The sequence below is a fragment of the Pimephales promelas genome, chromosome 12 (genome assembly GCF_988280905.1).
Source record: "Pimephales promelas chromosome 12, fPimPro1.hap1.1, whole genome shotgun sequence".
NCBI classification, from domain to species: domain Eukaryota; kingdom Metazoa; phylum Chordata; class Actinopteri; order Cypriniformes; family Leuciscidae; genus Pimephales; species Pimephales promelas.
In genome coordinates, this window is record NC_142780.1 from 8,477,975 (window position 1) to 8,499,284 (window position 21,310).

The 21,310-nt window shown below is 37.8% G+C and overlaps 1 protein-coding gene and 1 pseudogene across 3 annotated transcripts in view; one reads left to right on the top strand and one right to left on the bottom strand.

Annotated features, from left to right (window-relative positions):
* cdkal1 (CDKAL1 threonylcarbamoyladenosine tRNA methylthiotransferase) overlaps nucleotides 1–21,310 on the bottom strand; it is a 541,736-nt gene that overhangs the window by 370,319 nt on the left and 150,107 nt on the right. For all 3 annotated transcript variants that reach the window (XM_089117457.1, XM_089117458.1, XM_089117459.1), the window contains 2 exons: nucleotides 9,003–9,051; nucleotides 5,173–5,293 (listed from right to left, as the gene is read on the bottom strand). In XM_089117457.1, coding sequence (XP_088973583.1) covers nucleotides 5,173–5,293; nucleotides 9,003–9,051 — 170 coding nt within the window. The remainder of the gene's footprint in view (nucleotides 1–5,172; nucleotides 5,294–9,002; nucleotides 9,052–21,310) is intronic.
* On the top strand, nucleotides 15,836–17,271 carry LOC148976930 (uncharacterized; annotated as a pseudogene).

Here is a 21,310-nt window from a genome sequence, read left to right on the forward strand (position 1 = left end):
AAATACCGCCGTGCATAGAGCCCATAAAATCTTATTTAAATATGTTTTACATGTTGCACCCCAAGCAATATTACAGCACAGAATGTGGGGATAGAAAAACAAAGGTAATAGTGAAATGGGTCGATAATTGTTAAATACATGTGAATTCCAAGATTTAAACAAGGGAATTATTTTAGCTAATTTGAAGTCTCTTGGTACAACACCTGTTTTGAGTGACAAAGAGAGAACATAAGTTACAGGCTCAATAATAGAGCCAACTACTTTCTTTATAAGACTAGCTCTAATTTCATGATGTCCTGGAGCTGTGTCCTTCATCTTTAATATAATTTCAAGCACTTCATTTGAAGTTGAAGGGATCAAATTCATTTAAGCAAGGATATGGCAAATCAAAAATCTGAGATGTAAATTTTCCTATATTCGTTTTTTTTTTTTTTTTTTTTTTTTTTTTTGCCAGTGAAGGACATACATTCACAAAGAAATCATTGAAACAGTTTGCTATATCGATGGGGTTTTGATAATTCTCTATACCATCGGATAACTGACCTGGAAATCCTCGAGTTGTTTGTTTTTATTTTAATAATTCATTTATAACATTCCAGGTCTTTTTTGTATTTTCACAAGAATTTCCCAATTTCTCAGAAAAATATTTTTTTCTTGGCATCTTTTAGAACTTTGCTGAATTTGTTTTTATATATATTTTTTTTTTTATAGTACGCAATATTTAATGGTGTAGGGCTAATGAGAGATTTTTTTTATACAACTTATTTTTAATAATGGAGGATTTTCTTAATGCAGGTTTAAACCATGGCTTAGAAATACTTCTGTTTTTACTTCTACTTTGTACCAAAGGAAAACATTTATTAAACAAAGATGAAAATATATTCATAAATGTCTGATAAGCTGTTTCGGTATCCTGGTGTCCAAAATCATGATTCCATGATGTCTCAGCCAATGATCTTTTGAAAGACTCAACAGATTTAGAAGTAAATCTACGATGTTTCATACTATAGGTAGGCTTTTTTTGCTGAGAATTTGTAAAAAGCAGAAATACAGGGAGACGGTCTGAAATATCAGTAAGCATTACACCTGATGTGATTGGATTTATAAAATTATTAGTTAGAATATTGTCGATTAAGGTTGCCGATGAGCATGTTATCCTTGTTGGTTTATCAATAAATGGATAAACATAATATGAATAGATTGTATTTAAGAACTCAATAGAAGAATTTGATTGGTGTTTCAAAAGATCAATGTTGAAATCTCCAAGAAGAATGCAAGTCCTATTCTTAGCACTTATACTGTAATCTCCAGCATAGAGGACAAGGCTTCATTAAAAATGTCAATATCATTATCAGGTGGTCGATAAATGCAACCAATAATTACAGTTTGACCCCCAAAACACCCACATTTTGAAATTTCTATAAAAATTGCTTCTGCCTCAGTTTCAGAAAAATGAATACTCAGATCTTTCCTTTCAAAAAATTCAAAATCATCAAGAATAAAAAGGGAAACTCCACCACCCTTTCTACTTTCTACAAAAATGTACTGCGTTGTATTGAGGTAAGGAGTAAATTTGTCTTATGTCCTCATTTAGCCACGTTTCAGTCAAGGCAAGCACAGACAACTGATGTTCTATAGTTGATAGAAACTGTATGAGTAAGTCAAATTTCTTAGGTAGACTGTGGGTATTCAAATGAAAAGCGGAAAACATGTCCACATTATAATTTAATTTACTTTTTGAACAGTGCATTAAATTCAACTTCATTATAATAATGACATGTATCTCTCTGCCTTAAGTTTAAACTATTTTTATCTGGGTCAACCCAGTCATTGTATGATCTTTCCTCATCAATATCAACTGGATTAAAGACCAAATTACCTGTAGAGAAACTGTGTAAAAATGACATAAGAAAAAAACAAAGAAAAAAAAAAAAAAAAACAGACAACAGTTAAATACCTTTACATGTAAGGCATTTCAACTGGATCAGGGAGGATGTACAATCAGTTAGTCATACTTTAGAAAGTTAATGTTCCCCTTTTCCCTCTCTTCTCTAAGTTCAGGTAACAGTTCCTTTTACTTCGTGCGGACCTTGTCAGAGTAATCCTCATTGATATAGATGTTTGTGCCTTTTAGGAACTTTGCTCACCTTTCGTAATCCACAATCCAAATGTATCTTTAAGTGTGTTTTGGAAAAATATAAGTATGATTATTCCAAAGTGATGATTTCCCCAACAACTGCTGGTCTAACAGGAGTCAAACTGTCACTGTCAAACAATAACAGTCCAAAGTGGTCTATGGTGTGTTGAAAGCTCAGGTCTGGCTGTCAATTCACTGAAGGACATGTTCTGGGGTCAATATTGCCCATAACCCCTTGAAATATGCAATCAGAGTTTTGACTACATCAAATGCCACTGTCATGATATTGTAATACTGATGCCCTGGCTACACAGTGTGCTCGTAGTGTTAGATTTGTTACCGCTGGATGTTTAGCAACAGAAAACCAATCACTGTGCAATGTATAACAGTAAATTCAACGTTTGAGAAGAAAAAATCTCAAATGCTGACAGAAAACACAAAAATATGAATGAAGAAGATAGTTTAATTCTAACCTTCAATGACACCGACACCACAAATATGCAAATAAGAAGAGAGAGTTTAATTCTAACCTTTATATTGCACAATTTCCATTCAGTATAAACTCAATAGGAGTACAGTTGGCAATACGAGGATGCTAGAGCTTTTGTGTAAACAGGTCGCGTGCTACGTTCATGCAATCAATGACACCGACACCACAAATATGCAAAAAAGAACGTTAAGGTTTAGGAATTTAAAATGTCAGCTTATGAATACCCAGGATTAATTGTTAACCCCTGTGTTAATTATAAAAGTGTGAAATTATTAATTATATAAGCCTGAAATATGAAGCAAGATAACCCAGGGTTCCCTTTACCGGGGTTTAGAATGACTCAGGGTTAACTACAAGTGTGAAAAGTCCTAATGACTTTTTAGGATGACATTATAACACCAATTCTGAACTACCTGTTCATTCAACCAATGGAAGACAGGGAGGGTGGCATCATTTTTACAGTTCTGTTTGGTGACACTAATGGAATAGAGATCACACTCTTCCATGCTTCACCATCAGCAGAACATCATGTTGGTATTCAACGAGGGGCATTGATAGACCACTGATGCACAAGCCCCGGTGAAATACCACAATGTGCCAGTAAAACAATACTCATAAATTATTTGCCTGACAATGGACCAAGTATACAAGACCTGAGAATCATTTTCCCTGATAATATTTCCCTGATAATATTTGCAAACATATCGTGTGATTTCAATCAGCTCTTTAGAATCAGAACAGGCAATGCCAAATTCATGAATAAATCACTCTTTTGAACTGCTTGGTCAAAATTGTTTGATTCAGTTTGATTCATTCAGATTTGAATCATGCATTGAATTATTTGTAGCAGTTTCTCACACTGTAAAGTGATATCTCATAAATCGTTAACATTTTATTTTAAGGTGACCTAGTTACACGTTACTACAGTACATGTACTTACTATAGTAATAACAGTTATTTATGCATAATTGCAAGTAACTAACTCTAGACCAATTCCTAACCTTAAACGTAAATCTATAGCAGGGGTTCTCAACCAGGGGAACACGAGATAACGTAAAATTAATTTAAATGTATTAATCTAATGAATACATTTTATTATGAATACTTTAAATAAAAAAAATAACAAACCACCGCCCCTCTTGTACATATTATGTTATTGTTTCGGAGCAGCCCAAGCAGTTTCTCATCATGCTGTGTAAAATACAAACTGAATTGAAGCTCAAAACACTTAACCTCTTCATGATCATAGTTAACAAACTACATCTCTCAGTTGGATAGAAAAAAGAGTGTAGCTAATAAAGTTTTGATGGATGATGATTGTAATAGAGGTAAGATAATTACAGTGACATACAGGTGTCGTATATTAAGCATGCACAAGTCCATGCTTGCACTACCGAAACAGTCATGGCCGAAACATGTCATCATTGTTTTGGTAGTGAAAAAAGGAAAACACAATCATTTATTTGGGGGAAATAAACCAAATTTTAGTACAGTTATGCAAATCATTAATATCTTAATATGTTCCAGTAGTGTTTTAGTACGAGTTTTAGAGTTAAAATTCTGTAGCGTGATGTGACCGGCCGCTACCAAAACATTAATCTCACTACAGAAAATGTGCCGTCACGACCGAAACATGGATGTTTTGTTTACTGAAGTACACTGAATTATCAACCGAGATGTTATTATAGTGTTTGGTTCAATGCATATTCAAACTATTAAATTCTTAACTTTGAAATCAGTATGATTAACTTAATGACTTTTATAAAGAAAGATTTGGTTCAAAATACAACAAATTTTATAAATTACACATGAAATATTGTAAAAATTGTTACTGATTTACCTGTGAAAACTTTTTTTTTAAATGGCAAAAAATTGAGGCTCAACAGGAATCTATCAGAAACATTAAAGAGCCAAAAAAAACGGTATTTATTGTTTAAATTCCATTAAAAAATGGCCAAATTTGAAAGGTGAGACTTTTTTTCATATCAAAAATAACCTGATCCGTCCTTTCTGTCAGCGAGTTGTAAGTGTCATCTCTGCTCCACGATGTATTTTTCACTGCGTGAAAGCATAGTGTGGCATGAGAGCGGCGTGGCTTGTCAGACATAGCAACAGTAACTAAAGGGGGCGGGTCTTTGTGAACGGTAAATTCGGTAGAATGGCCCAGATATTCACCTACAATCCATTGCAATGCAGAAAACAAACTTGCAAATGGCTTCTATTGTTTGTCAACAATGAAGCTACAATGAACGACTCTGCACTACAGGTAAATAACTATAGTAGCCTATCCACATCCATATAACAGTATCAAAAAAGAGCATCAAAATATGATGTGGCTGTGCTGATGAAAGAATAAAAATGCTTCTCGATTCAGCCACATCAGTCAAGGCTGCAGTTCAGCGACCAAAGTCAGCATTAGCAAAGAACCAGCAGTCCCAGAGGAGCCGCATTCTTAATGAAAGAAACATGAACTGCTTAAACAATGTATCTATAATCTCTGATGACTATGAATTGTTCATGAATGTCTGTAAGGCACACAGCTTACCCTGTATTGATGGAAATTATTTCAATCAGCGGGTTCTTTCTGATCTTGGGCAAATCCAGCCGTGCTCCTCCCAGTCGTTTCCCTTTCTCCTTCTTCTGACCCAGAAGACGCACAGAGTGACCTTGAACACAAACACAGCGTCACACACAAGCAATGGCACAAACTCATCATGCCGCAAGCCATGAATACAGATTGATGCCAAAGAGAATAAAGGATTGTGTTCTATTCCAACATAATCACACATTAACTTTAGGCCACAAGAGACAGGCCGTGAGCTGTCATTTCCCCAGAACACCTATAGCTGTTCAAGCCAAGAGGGAGAGTGTCTGCTGCATGTTGACTGAGCCGAGAGCATACGGAGAGAGAAAAGGAGCGGACCGAGAAGCAAAAGAGACATGGCCATGAATTATCCTGATTCCTTATAGTGTAGAAAATCCTGAGCTCAACCGTACAGATGTTCACACACACCTTCATAAAGCATAACATCATGGAAATGAACTCCCAGATTCCTCTGACGACAGCAGTAACAATGAGGAGAGGCCGAGAGCTCTCTGAACTGCGGCATACTCTCACATGAGCCACCTGGACATGGTCCCAAATCACAGTCAACAACATGGGCAATTGCTTTATTCACACAACAATTATCAAGCATTCTGATGGCTCACGATTAGAGCTACAACAATCATTTAAAATAAATTTTGATAGATATAAATTCTATAAAGCAGGGCTTCTCAACTCCAGTCCTCGCGACCCACTGCTCTGCATATTGTCTATGTCTCCCTTATTTAACACACCTGATTCAGATTCTCAGCTCCTTAGGATAGACACAGAGGCCGTTTCTCAATATGCCTTCTTGTCTGTACTTGTGTTCTTGTGGACTTGTGAAACGTCATCAGACGCGTCCCAATACGCAAGTTTGCATTTTGGCAAGAACGGTTAAAAATCCTGGATGTGTTCTTGACACTCCCATTTTACCGAGGATGCATCGGTTGGTAACTTGTGTGAACTTGACGCAGAACTATCCCATAATTAATTTCGGCATTCGCAGGAGGAGCCGGGAAGCAGAGAGAGGCAGGTCATTTTTAAAGGGTACCTATTATGGCATTTAAAATGTTCCTAATATTGTTCTGGGAGTCCCCAACAACAGTTTTACAAGCATGCAATGACAAAAAACACTTTTGTTGTCTTATAATATGCATTTATTTTTACCTGATTTGCTCACCGACTCCCATATGAATCGTTTAGCGAGTCCTTTTTCCAAAACCCGCCTTTGCGTGACGCTAATCTGCGGTGATTGGTCAGATGACCTAGTCAGTTGTGATTGGTATTCTCTGTGCAGAGATTGTCGAAAACGGAATGCCTATCACCTTAAATGGGTTCTCAAGTCCAGTCCTCGCGACCCACTGCTCTGCATATTGTGTATGTCTCCCTTATTTAACACACCTGATTCAGATCCTCAGCTCGTTAGAGCCGGCTCGCGAATCCATACTTTATAGCGTTTAGGTTTGTGAAGCAATCATCTTCAAAATGACACGAACACAGAACAAGGTTTGGGCTATACTTGTGTGGTATACTTGTATATATGAACTGCAGGCAGCCACTTAGTCTTCAAATGCTCCTCACTTGGCAGGTGAAAAAAGTTCGCTTTTGCGTCGCACTTTAAAACACAGCTTCTCGTCGACATGATTGTTTTTCGGTTTTCCCTGGCGTCTCCGAGCCCAATAAGTGGGCGTTTCTTATTCAAATAACTTGTCAAGTTGACGTCAACTAGACAAAGGAAAAGCATCGTTCTTCGAACGATTCATATCAGCGACTCAGAGTCGACTCTTACTTTTGAGAGACAATAACTTTGCATACGATGAACTTTCATGTTTAAAACTTTGCAGGATGTTTCTCTTCACTTAGATCTGTATGTTAAACACTACACGAAGGGCAATTTTCAAAAATCCATAATAGGTACCCTTTAAGTTATCTGAATATTACTGGCGTTTTTCCCCGCCGTTAGCTAGTGATGTACACAAACAAACAACAGAAGCAGAATTAAAATGAGACAGGTGTTGCTTTATTGTAATGAATATACATTACATTGTAGTGTACAATCCCTAAGGCTTTGGGTGATAAAGCCTGGCTGTTATCGTCAAAAATTCTCGTTATGTTTGGGCACTGCAGACGGCATCTGTGCGGGGGTACTATTGTGCAATACCAGCAAGAACACATCGTCTCAAACTGTCAGCAGCGTTCTGTGTGCTCGTCACCTCGTGAGTTTGTTCTTCCAAGAACAACTAGCAAGAGCTTTCTTCTCAAGAACACAAGTCTGTTCTTTGCATTCTTGGTTTTGAGAAATGGCCAGAGTCTATCCTAACGAGCTGAGGATCTGAATCAGGTGTGTTAATTAAGGGAGACATACACAATATGCAGAGCAGTGGGTCGCGAGGACTGGAGTTGAGAACCCCTGCTATAAAGCATAGTGTTGTGATATTCTCAAAGTCGGACATCCGGGACTTTTACTCCTGTGCGCGACTGCGCGCATAGCAACGCGGCGAAGGGTAAAACAAACAAGCGCTCGCCATTAAGCAACACGACAGCGGAAGATAAACAAGCGCCTAAAATAAATCTAAATAGAAATGTAATCTCAAATGAATGGGAGGGACAAATCAAAGAATAACAAAATAATACCACTGCAGAGATGGCCACTCAATTTTCTGTTGCTATGTTATACATTGTTATGCCTAATGGTCGGCAGCCTACACTGATAAGCAACAATGAAATGCTCTAGTTTTGTGGGGATTTGATACATGTATGCAGTTAGCCCTTTTTGGCTTTTTTGAAAAAAAAAAAAAAAAAAAAAACTTGTTGCACATAATCAACGCTCCTCCCACCTGGACATTGTTTACCTTTTCCGGCGACAGCACGGGACTGTAGCGCGAGACTACAGCTTGCTGTCTAAAAGACTATTTAGTTGAGCTGAAACAATGGCTAAGTTGCTAAACACATCTTGTTCACATGTAGGGTCCCTGTTCATGTTGGACAGACATTTTAATTGCATTTTGTGTCTGTTAAGAGGCTCAAAAACGCTCTTTATGTCCATATTAATCCACATTAATAGCTTTGATTGTTTTATTAGCTTTAATACTGACAAATTTCAACGATTGAAGTATATTAGATACACAATTCATTTAAATGGAGTTTGATGTTAACATGTTTACACTCCAAGCATAATGCATTATCACATTTACTCTACACTTGCATGTGGTACTTTAAATTAGATAACTAATTTGCATAAATATATTTCATTAAATGCTGTGGCAGCAGACCAGATACATTACACAGAGCTTATATCAGTGCTTTTTGGGATTGTGTTCACTGTGAAGGACAGCTGTGTAATGTAGGCAGTGCACTAGGATTTGAGCAACACTAAACGTGTGACCAGCTACTTATTCAACGTATGATAAAAGTAAAGTAACATGACAACTTCCACATTGAGAAATGCTCAAGGCAACACACACATTCCCTTTAAAAGTAGTCATGCAGTGAATGAACAATCCTGAGCAACACTAATGAGCACTGAAGCTGCTGATGTGGATCTGTTGTTCCTCTAAAATATTCTGCTGCTATATTTCTCTCTCGCTTCAAAGTGATCTTTAAAGACAACATCGCAAAGACAGCTTGATCATGCAGGTTTGCACTATACTACATCAGGAAGATCTCTAAACTGGATTACTGCAATGTAATCTTCTGGCTGGACTTCCATGATCACACACAGCAGTGAGACAGATACCTTCACATAGACAGAAAGACAGGCTGAGAGTGTGTGTAAGAGAGAGACTGACCTTTGACAGCCTCGTCCACAACCTCCACCACTCTATCAATCTGCTGAACCTATAGAGAGAAAGAGACATTATGAGAACATCAGAATGGCATCTGCAGTGTAATGACATTAAATTAGCCCTGCTTCACACACTCTGAAGAAGAAAAGGTGATGGAGTCAAACAGTAAGTTCTGGTCCTACTGGTGTAACTATGTAACTGCAGAAAGAGTCAGTGTAAGGACCAGTGTACTTACACCTTGTTACTGTAAGTGTTTTTACTGATCAAATAGCTATCTGTTCCCCAAGACTGTTTAAAGTGGTTTTATTTACACTTGGCCACACACGTGCCTATATCCACAAAACAAATATATTGTGATCTTCAATTTCCGAGCTATATGCAAATTCACGTCAATAGGCGCGTTTCCATTACAGATTTGCGTAAAACTTTTGACATATTTTCCAAATGTCGTTAAAAAACTATTGCGAAATGACGGTGTTTCCATTAACCGATGTTATGCGACTAAAACGTCTTTTTTTTTTCTCTCTCTCGCGATGAGTCATTCCAAAAATCATGTCATTGGACTTTGGTAGGTTTATAACCTATATCACAGCCAAGCACCACACTAGACATTATTATTATTATTAATGGAAGGAGACGTGGTGTGTTATCCAAGCATTAATGGCAGGGAAAGACACGGAGTTCCTGTGTTTCTCCCTCATTTTTTCTTTGATGTCTTGATGGCATTTCTTTGAGGTTTAGAGGTTTTGAGGCTATTCCTGTAATTACTGTTTCTTTTTATTTATGAATTTAATAAGGAACTCTATCTCATATTATGTCCCAAACGGTCATTGCAAAACGAAAAATGAACGGTTGTTGTATTTTTAAAACGCAACGTTGAACACCAACATTTTAGTTTGACACCAATGCTGCGCTAGCCTATATACATCTCAACGAATTTTCAGATATTTGTTTATGACTTTTTGCCCCCTTTAAAACATTTAAAATATTCACAAATTAATATGGGACAAAATGTAGATTTTACTGGTTTTCTAAGGCCAAATTGGAACCTGGATATTTATGATATTTGTCCCGCAGTGCTGTATAGGTGAGTTATTAAATGCGTCTGAAAAAATAACGAGCTAAAAACATAATCTCCGGATGCACCTTTAGAGAGAGCTGCTCCTTTCATACGGCTTACATAATCAGAAGGTATTAGCTGACGATTCGAATTTGTTCTTTTTAAAGTGGACATTTAAAGCTTTAGTCTATAGACCATTTCACAAGATGTAAACAACACTGGTCCAGAAGCACTTCCTGTTTCAGTTTGTAACTGTTTTCTTTATTTCACATGTAAAGGAAACATCTTAAAGATGTTTGTTTAACTTTTTGATTCAGTTTTAAATGTTCTGTTGGTTGTATTTTATCCCAGCTTTTATGTAGTGTTAAAAAACTGAAACAGGAAGTGCTTCTGGACCAGTGTTGTTTACATCTTGTGAAATGGTCTATAAAGGCTATTGTTTCAGTTCTCGCACTTCAGTTCACGAAGATCATACAGTAAAGCGCGCCTGATTGTTTTATTTTATTTTACAAAAGCACAACGTTTTCTTGTTATTGTGACATTACGCAAATAAAATTAGTTGCAAATAATGTATTATTTATTCGCATTTTATTTTTGTATTTAAGTTGATTCCACTGTTGATGGGAAAATGAAAGTTTCCACGGTGCGCCCGCGACTGTCTGCCGTCCAGTGCATACTCCAAACTCCACACACACTCTTGGATATTGGTCAAAATCGAGTGTTTATTTATGATAATCTTAGCCCTATTATCATTATTGTCCAAACTGTACTGATGAGATGTGACTAACTGCTTTGTTCCTTTTTTGATAAAAGCATCTTCTACATAGCCTAATAAATGTTAGGCTAATGATGATGATTATTATTATTATTTGCGGACACGGACCTAAAACACACTCCGTCTTCTAAGTCAGGTGACCGTAAATGCGCAAAATCCGTTTCCATTGCAGTTTTGCGAAAAAATCCTTTTTCGAATTGCCTGAAAAACCTCCTCATGCGAGCGTAAAAACTTTTTTTGCGATAAACGGGAGTTTTTGCGAAATGTACGCATTTCCATTGAGCATATTTTGATTTCGCAATTTCAATTTGCGCAAATTGAAGGGTAATGGAAACACAGCTAATGAAAGCAACAGATATGAGCTGCATTTTATTTATTTTCTGCTAATTTCAAGATGAAATACCACAATAGGAGAGCGACATCAGCACAGGTAAGATTTAGTCTCAATACTTTTAATTAAGATGATTATGTGTTGAATGCCTGAGACTTACTTTCAGTTTTATTTGCGGCAGTTTGCGAGTTGGCTTTCAGAAGAAAAACTCTACTCATCTACATGGTGTATATGGTGATGCTGTGGCATATCTGGCTATAACAGTTATGTAGGCTATAAAAAGGTCACACGTTTATTTTTATTTTTTTTACCATTTTGGGAGGAGTAAAATTTGCATATGTGGTTTCAATAACCAGATGCATTTACACTTGTCCAGTTTCGTTTGGAATGAGTCTCAAACCACCTCCTGAAATGGTTTGAGTGATCAGATTAAAATTCATCTCGAAGGCTCTTTGGAGGGCATTTACAACTGGTCTGTTCAGGATCAGATAGCTATCTGATCAGCAAAAATATAGGCTCTAAAATTCCAACCACTTTAGGGCAATTCACATCAAGAAAAATAACTATAACGAAAACCATATTAGTGTCCACATCAACGCATGATAGTTTTCTATTAATTTTAAGCATGTGCTGCAGTTTTGTCACTGCAACAATTCTGCATCTACTGCTTTAAGTGCCCAAGCTCTTGAAAGCAAGATGGATTCTGATTTTATTGTTTTTTTATTGATATTTTTTCCTCTGTATCATTATCATTATAGTTGTGGTGTGGATTAAATCATTATGGTTGTAGTTATCGTCCTTGGTGTGAACAGGCCTTAACACAAATAGACAAGCGGAGAGATACAAACTGTGGAAAGTCCCAGTGCTGTTGGGCAGTTATGTGAGCACTCTTGGAACATTGCTTGATCTTTCAGATTAGAGGACAGTAACTACATGTTGTATAGCATATGAGCAGATATGAACAGAAGCTTATGTTGGAGAAAAACATACCAGAGCTCATTTGGAAATCATTTGGACATAAAATGAATGTAAAAGCTAAATTCATTTTATGTCATTTGAGATTTTACTAGCAATTTTATAAGCATTAACCAAAAACAAAATGTGTCTGTCGTGTGCGTGTTGATGTGAACATGGATATCAGATCAGTCCCTATCTGGTGTCAATGTTCAATCATCATTATAACTCTGACTGACAGCTGATTCAAATCAAGATCCTCTGCATGATGAACCTCTAATCTCAAATACTAGAATGTCACATTGGTAAACGGCAGCAGATTAAACACTGCATTTAACCATATTCAACTCATTTTAGGAGGATTATAAGGTAATTAAGAAGCTCTCTGACAAAGGGAAAACTATTAGCCACGTAAATTGGTTCTTTTCAGGAAATAAACCAAAGAAATATGACAACTGATTAATGGGTGGAGCTGTCTGGCTGTTATTCAACTGATGAGTCTGTCATGAGAATGAAGACATTCTACAGCATACAAATAAATCTACAACAAATGTTGACCGGTGCAAATATGTACACAGAACTCTATGGACATGTAAAATGCCATTTCAAGACAACAAAAATATGTAGAAGCAAGAAATTAATGTGAAATTAATTAAAATTTTACACTTACACTACACACATTTTTATCAACTTACATAAACTATAATTATCTGGTTTAAGTTATAGTTAATAAATCATAGTGTGGTGTCACTATACAAGAATATTCTAGTGAAGAATACCACGACGTATGACCAATCACAATCAAGTATTTCCGAGAGACAGGAAGAGATCATAATCAAAATCAAATCCTAACAGCTGATCGGGGTTGTGATGGTGCAGTGGATAGGACACATGCCTTTGGTGTGAAAGTGTCCCTGAGCAAGACACTTAACTCCTAGTTGCTCCAGAGGTGTGTGACCACTGACATATATAGCAATTGTAAGTTGCTTTGGATAAAAGCGTCAGCTAAATTAGTAAATGTAAACAAATTAAAATGATCACTCCGCATAGAACTTGCTGAATTCTTCAGGAACTCATTTTGCACGTTTTCACTTTGAAATTTAACCCCAACACTGCAAAATTATAGACATTCCTCACCAGCTGTGTATTCATCTTTTTTTGTTTCTGTTGGAGTCAGAAAAAAAGATGAGGAAAAGAACAAAATCCTGTAATGGTGAGAGTTGGCTGGAGGCAGGTAATCTTTCCCTCCTCTGCTGAGGTCATTTCTGCAAGGAGGCTGTGAAATTATAGAAGCTGATCTTCAGTATTAAAGGGAATTCATGTCCATTGTGCACAGCACCCTGTGGTTAAATGGCCGACCCGAGGCCTGTGCATGTTTTTCTCTAGCCCCCGGGGCCATTAATTTAACTGTACTGTGGGCCGAGAGATAGATCGCAGACCCCAGGCCTCCACTGGCTGCAGTTACATTGCATGAAAAACACTGAAACAGAAATCAATTTTATCCTAATGGTAGTGCAATTTCAGGCCCTCTCTGGGCAGCACCTGCTGGACCAACGTGTCCAAGATCCGCTAGGTGAATGCACTTTAGGCCCCAAGCACAGTGGGATGGGCTCTGAATGCTACACGCTCTCAAGCACCACGTCAAAGAGGGAGAAGAAAGGCAATTTTATTGAGTGGATTCTTTCATGTGCTGGCAGAGATGTTTTGGGAGCGGCAGGAAGTCAGCCTGTTAAGCATTACTGACTCCCTCGGCTGCAGTCCCATACTTTAAATCCAGCCCTGGTCAGAAGAACTTCAAAATCAGTTTTGTGATTGTTTTTAAAGCAACTACTTGAAAGCAACAAGGGACGAACCACTTTAGATGTGGATGTTTGTTGTCTAGACAAAACAAAGATGTGCTGAGGCAACTTCATCAAATGCGTCCATGCCTCCAGATAAATCTGGGCTGCAGTTTTGATCGGCCAGTTTTGCTTTTGTCGCTGGGGAGTTGGCAGATTGTGCATTGTAATGTTATAGACTGCAGATTTCCAGGCTCACGTTCTACTATCCCCAAGCACCTGATCAAAGCAGAGTGGGTCCATGTGTCTTTGCCCACGATGGTGAAATGTTCCCGAAGAGGTACTGAGCACCAGGGCACCTCTACAAATCTTGAACCTCGCATTGGTTCTCCTACAGGGGGCACAGGACGGGTTGAGTGCTCCATCAATGCTCTCCCAATCAATACAGCCTTTCGAAAACCTGTACTCACCTCTTTCTGTCTTTAAACTGCAGCAGTGAACGCAACAGGAGGAGCTCTGCTGGTGCTGAAGGCTTCTGTCTGGTGTCGCAACAAGCCACCAGTTCCAATGACGGTGACGGTGATAATGACGGTCAGAAAATAAAATAAAAAACTAACAACAAATAAGTTTTAAATAAATAAATGCAAAATATAAAAAAAATATAGTGCAGGAAAGTTTTCACTTATTCAAGTGGATGAGGGTTCAAATCCTTATTTACACAGGGTTCCAGACTGCGACCAAATTGGTTGCATATGCGACCGTTTTTTGAGAATGTGCGACTTAAAATTTTATATGGTCGCATATGTGCGAGTGGACGCTCGCGCAACAGAACGCCGTTGTATCAGCTGCTGCAGTCTATAACTTATGCTCAAAATGAACGAGTAGGCTACATCATGAATCTATTTCCCAAACCGTGTTTTTGACTTATCCTGAATCACTACGGTATGCCTACAATAAGTGTTTATATTCTGACTATTTTATCCCGGGGTCGAATCGGATGCGGAGTTGCCCAGTGCCTGCGTGACTCGCCATATGCATTAATGGAGAGAAGTAGCTCCGGCTACAGTGTTCTTCTGCAAGAAACGTGCAGTTTATTTATTGACGAATGTAGATGTCACCCGCATTGCACAGTGATGGTGAAACGCGCCAATTACGAATTCACGAATTAAGGCATATAAAAATTTAAATGTCTCACGAAACAGTGTGCCCCTTCCTACGTCTTTTCAGTGGTTAGATGAGGGTAATCGATCGACTGAGGAAAAGGAAAATAATTATAAAATGCTGAAGGTAAGGAGTGTGAGATTTCTGATTTTTTTTTTGTTATAACTATAAACTTTGATAACGAAAAATCTGTATTAGCTTATTATAATACTATAATCTTTTAAAATATAATGCATGCATTTGAATGTTTAATGATTTTAAAAGATAGAAAGATGATGCTGATAGAAAGATGATAGATAGATAGATTAGCAAAGATCCCATGGCAGGTAGCAAAGAAAAAAAAGTGCGACCAAATCAAACGCTGGTGCGACCAACTGAGAAAGTTGGTAGCACCAGTTCAACCAGTGGAAAAGTTAGTCTGGGGCCCTGTTACATATCTATTTTTGGTAACACAAAAAAAAAAAGTTAGCTCTAGATTGATGCAAGGTGGTGCAATAAATTTTATTTAACCATCATTTCTAGTTGTTTATACTTCTAAACACATTTTACTTTTCAGATTAACCTTACACAGCTTCCAGTATTGTTTGCACAACACACTAGTAACTCGGTAGCCTGTTAACGCACCGCCCGTGCGCTCATTTATTTATTTATTTTATCTCGCCCGCCCATTTATTTATTTATTTTCTCCCGCGCCTTTGAGTTCAGGAAAAGCCCGGTGAGTAAAACCAGTCAACAAACGTGGTGAGTAAGAATCAATAAACACAAACACGGTGAGTAATGTCTTGTCCTGTTATTGTCACCTGTGTCTCATGTCACATGTTTAGTATAGCCTTCTCCGATGGCAATAGGTGGTTTGCAGTCACGTGATTGTGTTGACGCGCGGAATGCAGATGGAGTGCAAGGAGTGAAGAGAGATGGAGGAAAATCCGTACTGTACTACTTTAGACGCTGTTACAAGAGAAATATATAAACAGAAAATCGAAACATATGTTGGACGTAATCCTTACGTTATGAAGAGGAACGATTTTCAACTGAATTGAGAGATTCTAACTCGTCTTACAGACATACTTTGAAGTTCGGAAACTGATACGTTACACAAACAGCCACATAAGTGTATTTAAACACCTGAATAATGTAATTATAAGCCACATAAATAATGTATTAACTCACATTTGACGCACACAAGTGATCACTGCACACAGGCATTTTCCCATTCGGCTCCTCCCAACCGCAGACGTAGGTTTGCAAGGCATTTTTTTCCGGTGTTTGTCTGTCAATTTCTTGTATTTTCCACCCTTATGAACAACAACTTTTGGCACACGATAAAAACTCCTCCTGGTTTGATCGATTTGAGCAACCATAAACGACGCAAAACATAAGCATTTTGAGTGTGTTATAGTGCTTCCTAAATATAGAAAATCACTTCCTGCCCTCCATCTGCATTTCGCGCCATGGCAACGCAGTGGCGTGACGTCACGTGAAAACAAGCTATATAGGATTTGTTTGTGATAAATGCAAGGAGACAGTCAGGCTGACGGAGAAGATTTCAAAATTTGAGACACGCATTTAAACTTTAATTGAGGATAGTAAGAATGCTAGGTCTTTAGATAGTGTTTTGGATGTGCCTAGCATAGTGAACTCTTCGCATGTTTTGGTTCCGGCTGAAGTAGAGCCCGTGCAGCAGGGCAGATGAGTGACGATTAGGCATCTCTCTAGTCGCAGATCAAAGAACCACTCTTCCGTTCTGCTTCCCATTACAAATCAATTTGCCCCACTCAGTGAAACACCCGCTGAGAATCCTGTTGATTGTGCCTTGGTAATTGGTGATTCGCACAGAACGTTAAAATAGAGACACCAGCAACCATAGTCACATGTTTGCCTGGAGCCATGACATCACAGCAAATTTAAAAGTGCTGGCTAATGCTAATTGTAAATTCTCTAAAATCATTATTCATGTCGGCACAAATGATGTTCGACTTCGCCTGTCGAAGATCACCAAAATTAATATTAAATAGGTGTGTGAACTCGCAAGTACGATGTCAGGCACTGTAATTTGCTCTGGCCAGCTTCATGTTCGCAGGAGTGATGAGATGATGAGATGGCCTCACTAAACCGTTGGCTGTCTGAGTGGTGTCCGCAAAATAATGTTGAATTTAGACAATTGGAAAAGTTTTTGGGGCAAGCCTGACCTGTTTAAAAGAGATAGTATCTAGTAATAGTATCTTCTCTCTAGTAATTTGACTCATAGTCTTAGAGCTAAAACATGACAAATTTGGCACCAGGTCAGAAAGCAGACAGACTGGCTAAACCGACCGTCTGCTAGCGGCCTCGCTTCACCAAGGTCAGATAAATCCCATCACATAGAGCCTCTTTCACCTAGATATCATATAGAGCAGGGCTATTCAATGGACTATGTGCACGTTAGCATATGCTAGTTCCGGCTGCGAAACCGATATGGGGTGTCTAGTTTCCGGTAGCCTGATGGACGACGTAGAGGATGTATGTTTCTCCAGATGTCTTGAACATTTGCCGAATATTACAGTCGATTATGTTCATCGACTGGCTAATGATTTTCCTCCAGCTCCCCAGAGCAAGAGAGAAGGGGTTTAAATATTACATTTCTCAGTATTTGCATCATTTTGAAGGGAACGTTAAGTCACAACAACATCCATGCTCAGACTGATCTCATGAAATTGCGTATGTATGACACGTATCACGTATTTTTGGCATGCTATCAACACGCATAATCTCTTTTCAGCGTGTTTATGAATACCGTTGACTTAACGTTATTATTGTATATATATATATATATATATATATATATATATATGAAGAGTTCAGATGCAAAAGCCTCTAAATGCCATTTGAAATTTTCTTCTTTAATGGCGATTTTTATCAAACTTGTATATTTAAGTTCAGTAATTTCACTTAAATGGCAATGATAATTACCTATTAATTGTTATTTAAGTGAAATTACTGAACTTAAATATACAAGTTTGATAAAAATCATCATTAAAGAAGAAAATTTCAAATGGCATTTAGAGGCTTTTGCATCTGAACTCTTCATATATATACACACAGTGTATATATATATATATATATGGCATATGACCTACCTCAACCCCAACCTACCAGTCACTCCTACCATCCTAGGAAAAAATAAATATCGCTCCCCAGATGTAGATCTACATTTTGTTTTGTTTCGCTCGGACATTTGACGGGGTGTACATACGCGGTACACGTGGAATCACTCGGACATTAATGTTGCCATGCTACGTGCTCAAGCTATGCGATTTGGTAACTGTTATATCTCTCTATACATTATAAAATGCGAAATCATGCGTTTAGAAAGTGCATTTTCCAGAACAGTTTGTGTTGGCCATTGTTTTGTTTATGATGTTCAGAGGCTATGTTGTTGACAACCACTATCGTCATATAGATCAGTGTTGACAACCACTATACATGTCATACAGGGAGTAAAGGTATCCGACGTTGGTTCGTTCGTTATCAAGTTAGGCTGTTTAACACATATTAGGCTGTTCACACATATTTCTAAACAGGTCTCCCTTTCAAAATAGGTTCTAAACCCAGTGGCTTCTCCTGGTTAAAGGGTATAATATAATAAATAATTAGTAGCCTAAAAACTTCCTTCTAGTTGTCATGGATACGCAACGCTCCACTCTGTGAAGCGACTGCTTGGGTGCGGTGATAAAATGTGAAATATCGTTTACTTTTCACAATGCAGCAGCGCCTGGCTCCACCCAAATATGAGTGAAAACTGTGTTGGTTGACTTGACAATGAACAAACGAACATAGTTTTAGACAAATATATTTAGATAGCTAAGCTTTAGATAGCCGGTCCACTGATGTAGGATGTAAACAACGGCAACCGGAACCGAAGTACCCAACATCCGCCCTCAAGGCGGAAGTTAGCATTTTTCTCGTGCACATAGTCAATTGGCGGCCTGTGGGCCAAGTGCGGCCCGCCAATCATCTCCTTGCGGCACTCCAACCTCCCACTCCTATTTTCTGGTGGTGCGGCTAAATTTGGTTTGATATGCGCGTGGCCGCGCAGCTGGATGACTATACGCACTGTGTGTACCATGAGCGCTCCGACTGACCTGAGAGAAACGTTTTCAGTCCGAATATTTCAGCAGTTATTATGTGTGTCCCGTATTTCTGTCGACTGAACCAGCGGTATTAGTCATTCATTGGTTCGATTCCTATTTGCTTTTCATGAATTGGCCAAACGTGCATGCATAACACTCGGAAACGATTCGGATCTGTTCGGACCGTTCTGTCACTGAATCATCTGAAGCGGTTTCTCGGTCAATAAGAACAAATAGAGAACAAAATAGCAGTAGTTTCTGTTGTTTCACTAGTTTACTTTGTTTCACTAGTTTACCGGCAGCACGGTCCAGTGGAACGCAAGCTTAAAAGGAGTTGCGTTTACTCCCGGTCCCGGACACTATTATTTAACAGCGTTGCGACATCCATTGAGAAGCGTTTCAATCGGACACTCCTCTCTGTTACAAACCACAAATCACTCAATGATTTTAACTAGTTTTAAATCAGACGAAACAGCCTTAACATTCCCAACACTACTGATGAGGTAAAAGCAGAAACATGAACAAAGTTAGAATACTATAGGCTAAATGCCATAATCACCACCCTTACAAACATTTACCATGAATGTAATAATTTACCATGGTTTGGGCAGAAATGTGGAATATTTATATTGAATACTATGTTAGTCATTTATTTTGCATTAGATTTATTAGGGGGGTAGAGGTAGATATAATTCATTGTGTGTATAATTGCTTACTTGTTTATGCATTTTTTTATACAGTGGTAGTGAGCCACAAGTCTCACTGTCAGGATATTTTAATTTAAGCCTATAATAATTATTAATAAAATAATTCTTACCAATAGCTATGATATTGTATAATTCAATATATTTGTATATAGCTGTAAAAAGGTTATTTATTATGGTCTGCATACTGTTGGGTACCACATTTCCTAGTAAATGGAAAACCTTTTTTTTATTATTATTATTATAGCTTACTTATTGATACTGTTGTGTCAATAAATAAGCTAAACCCACCAGCCCAACTCAACTTTTCGATTTAATAATGCGGCCCTCGAATGAAGCTAATTGAATAAACTTCAAAACCAAAACCCAAAAACGTCAGATTAAAAATGTAATTAATATTCAACAAATAAAAAACAGATATAATACAGATGAGCAAATGATAAAGCTTGGGTTGCTGAATATTAGATCCCTTACTTCAAAATTGCTCATAGTTAATGATATGATTTCAGATTATAATCTAGATGTGCTATGTTTGACAGAAACCTGGCCAAAAACAAACGATTACATAACTTTAAATGAGTCCACCCCGCAAGATTACAGTTATAAACATGAACCTCGTCTGAAAGGCAAAGGGGGAGGTGTTGCAGTAATTTATAGTAATATCCTTAAAACCACTAAGAAATCTAGTTTTAAATATACTTCTTTTGAAGTATTGGTGCTTAGTGTAAAAATAAATAGTGTAAATGATAAATCACATTTGAGAATTCTGCTGGCTACTAGGCCACCAGGGCACCATAAAGATTGTATCAAAGAATTTGCGGACTTTCTATCAGAGTTAGTCCTGGCTGCAGATAAAGCACTATTAGTTGGTGACTTTAATATACATGTAGATAATGAAAAAGATGCATTGGGATTGGCATTTACAGACATTATAAATTCAATTGGAGTTAGACAACACGTGTCAGGACCCACTCATTGTCGTAATCATACTCTAGATCTAATATTATCACATGGAATAGATGTTGATACCGTTGAAATTCTGCAGCAGAGCGATGACATCTCAGATCACTATCTAGTCTCATGTAAACTTCACTTAGCCAAAGCAGCAAAGCCAACTCCGTGTTATAAATATGTTAGACCTATAACCTCTGCCACTAGATTGCTTCATCAATAATCTTCCTAATCAGTTTCATCATCTCAGCATCCCGGATAGCATAGAAGAACTCGATATTGTGAAAGAAACTTTTAACTCTCTCTTTTCCAGCACTTTAGACGCAGTTGCTCCATTGTGCTTAAAGAAGATTAAAGAAAATAGTCCAACGCTGTGGTACAACGAGCACACTCGGGCCCTTAAGAGAGCAACCAGAAAAATGGGGCGTAGCTGGAAGAAAACTAAACTAGAGGTATTCCGGATTTCATGGAAGGAGAGCTCGATTGCA